The sequence below is a fragment of the Syzygium oleosum genome, unplaced genomic scaffold, assembly GCF_021117445.2.
Source record: "Syzygium oleosum isolate NSW1041296 unplaced genomic scaffold, Sole_v2.1 Sole_v2.04, whole genome shotgun sequence".
NCBI classification, from domain to species: domain Eukaryota; kingdom Viridiplantae; phylum Streptophyta; class Magnoliopsida; order Myrtales; family Myrtaceae; genus Syzygium; species Syzygium oleosum.
Window position 1 is genome coordinate 3,710,411 of NW_026607488.1, and position 2,847 is coordinate 3,713,257.

At 40.7% G+C, this 2,847-nt stretch overlaps 1 protein-coding gene across 1 annotated transcript; it reads right to left on the reverse strand.

Moving 5' to 3' along the window:
• Positions 1 to 1,338: 1,338 nt before the first annotated feature.
• LOC115674417 (cytosolic sulfotransferase 5-like) lies at positions 1,339 to 2,577 on the reverse strand. The gene has a single exon (XM_030596810.2). The coding sequence runs from the start codon at positions 2,552 to 2,554 to the stop codon at positions 1,550 to 1,552; it is 1,005 nt and encodes a 334-aa protein (XP_030452670.1). The 5' UTR covers positions 2,555 to 2,577; the 3' UTR covers positions 1,339 to 1,549.
• Positions 2,578 to 2,847: the final 270 nt, after the last annotated feature.

The following is a 2,847-nucleotide window of genomic DNA, read 5'->3' on the forward strand; positions in this document are numbered from 1 at the left end:
AGTCATTTTAAGCGGTTTCTTATTTTAAATCATGAAAGGAAATACCAAAAATAATTAGATTGCATAGCCGGGTCACCTTTTAATAAAAGTCATTAGCTCATGTTAGTGTCCTAGAGTTTAATCTTTTGTTTCTATAGAAAAAGGAAAATACAAAAATACCTCACGTAGTTTAAATAATAGGATTAATTTATGGTTCATCCTAATTCATGTTATTAGAATTGCATATAGGTTATATTCAAATTATTAATATAGCTTTCATTTCAATTAGAATACTACATAGTTCATTAAGGCATGTTAGATTAAAACTCATATAGTCGTAGCATATAATTTGACTCATGCTTATTTATTAACAACAGAAAACCCAAAAAATGATTAATTAGCGTTGCATACTTGTATTTAGAATTCATGCTTAGGTTATGCACACATTACATCATGGTCTGTTTTCCAGTTAACGTCTTGCAGAATCCTTTTTGCACCGGATGATAATGGAGCTTTGCTTTTGATTTGCTTAGTGCATCAAGGTTCTTCAAATCCTTCCGCATTTTATTTGTAGCATTTGATTATTAAGTGTTATTTTATTGTTTGTACACTCGCGTGATCACCTATTGCATTTTAGTGATTTAGGATTAAAATTGACGAAGACAGCTCGCAAAACATTTTTGAAATAAAAAAAAAGTTACCGAAAGGGTGTTAAATTTATCTAACGTAATCAAATCTCTTTATTCATAAATCTTTGGTTCACAAAAGTAAAATATTACCCTTACTTGTGATTCTAATAGATCCGTAATAGGTTAGTAGTGACTCCAAAATGAATTGATTTGTATGTTTAATTGATTAAATCGAAATTCCAAAGTTGCAATTTGTATGAGTTTGAGAGAGTCTGCACTAAGTGTTTGCTTAGTAATCTATTAGCTTTCCCTTAGTGGTTCACCTCTGGGAAGGTCGCAACCATGTAGTCAATTTTAGGTTGGGCCATTTTCGATCGATCCAAAGCTGACCCCACCCACCTATTTTATAGGTTTACTCCGAACCATGCATGCAATAGCCAGACCGTTTGGGCTTACTCTCGGTGTGTTAATTGTTTTATGGGTGCTTTCTTCTTAAATTATTAACTTTTTTCTTTTCAGCGCTTTGAAGCAAAAAAAAGAAAAAATAGAGAAATTTTCTTTTTATCTCAAAAACACAAATATCCTTGGTTTAGCAACTCAATCTGTCCGACGACATACAAATATGAACTAGAATGTTTATTAAACTACAACACATATAGAAGACCATATGCCCCGAAGCTTCACACAGCAAAAATATAGAAAGGAACTAAAAAGAACAACAGAAGAAAAATCCATAAGCTCCCAGCGAGAAGGAAGGCAGCTTTTTATTAGTAAACTACGTGTTGGCCAAATCAATGAAGACTAAAATCACAACCATGAAGCATCTCTCCATGGAGACGAAGCCACGATTGACAATGCCACTGAAGACCTTTCATCCCATAGCATGAGATATACAAAGCTTCATCAATGGCCTGCAGATACTTTTTCTACTTAACCGAACTTCAAAGCTTCAAACCAGAACCATGCAACTTCTCTTCCATGACACTGTCCAGTCTCTCCCCCATCTCAGCACTCATGTAATTCACCCAATCTCCAACCTCGCCTTTCCTGAAGAACCACTTGTTGTCTTCTCCATTCGACAACTTCCCGCACTTATTCACCTCCAATGCGCTCAAATTGTCGAAGCTACACATCCTCAGTATTCCCTCCGCCGTCCCATCTCTCAGTTCCTCTTCACTGAATGGACACCCCAGGAAATCGGCCAACCTCCTCACATGAGCATGCGGATCCTCTTTCATCTCCTCGTACATCATGAACAACACCTTCTTGGGCTTCTCCAAGCTCGCCTTGTGGTAACCCATCACGTGGTCCCAGTAAGGCCCGTAAGAGCTCAGCCCTTGACAAAACCTGTCGAGGCACTCCTGGATCTGCATCTGGCCCTTCTCTTCAGGCTTCAGCTTGTTGGTGAAGTGCCACAATGAGACGAAGGTGTCCTTGGCGTTCCTACACAGGTAAACCAGCTTGCAGTTGGAGTCCCTCACCGACTGTGGAAGCGAGGAATGAGGCATGTGGGTGGCGAGGAGCCTCGGGGACGCTAAAGCAGCGAGATCGGGATTTTCTTGCTCGAGATAGAGCTTGATCTCCAAGAAGGGCACGAGGTCGTGGGAGTTTTGGGTTAGGAGAGGGTGGCGTCGTTGTGAGCCGGAGTTGGAGTACTTGGCACGGTTCAAAAGAGCGAAGAGGATGGCCTTTAGCCAGGTGGTGCCGCATTTCGGGCTGGTGACGAGGAGGATGTCAGAGGGGTGAGCTTGGAAGTGGTTTTGGCAAGCGAGGACGCCATTCAGGAGCCAAGAGGCGAACCAGAAGCCCTGGTACAAGCGGAGAGGGGTGGCGACCCAGTCTTTTTCTGAAGGGAGAGAGGAGATTAAGTCCTTGAATGCTTGCGGCATGTCCTCCTCCCGCAAGTACCATGTATGGGTCGGAGTAGGAGGTTGAGAGGCTTGCATGGTGGTGGTGGAGGAGGAGGAGGTGAAGAATTGGAGTGGAGAGTTAGTTGATGTTTAGTGGGACAACGATCTTAAATAGAGGCTTCTTGCCTGAGAAAGATCGTTGCTGGGATAAGGTATGAAACTTCTAACAAAAGCTGTTTTTTTTTTTTGGTCGAATATAACAAAAGCTTAGGGTGTGTTTGTTCGGGGAAAAACTTTATGATAAAGGAAAATATTTTCCGAGAAATCATTATTCAGGAAAATATTTTCCGAGAAATTATTTCGTTTTTCTTTATTTGGTGATATGTAAG

Bases quoted from the DNA above. Each gene is read 5' to 3' on its own strand.
- LOC115674417 (XM_030596810.2), bottom strand. From the start codon at position 2,554: ATGCAAGCCTCTCAACCTCCTACTCCGACCCATACATGGTACTTGCGG.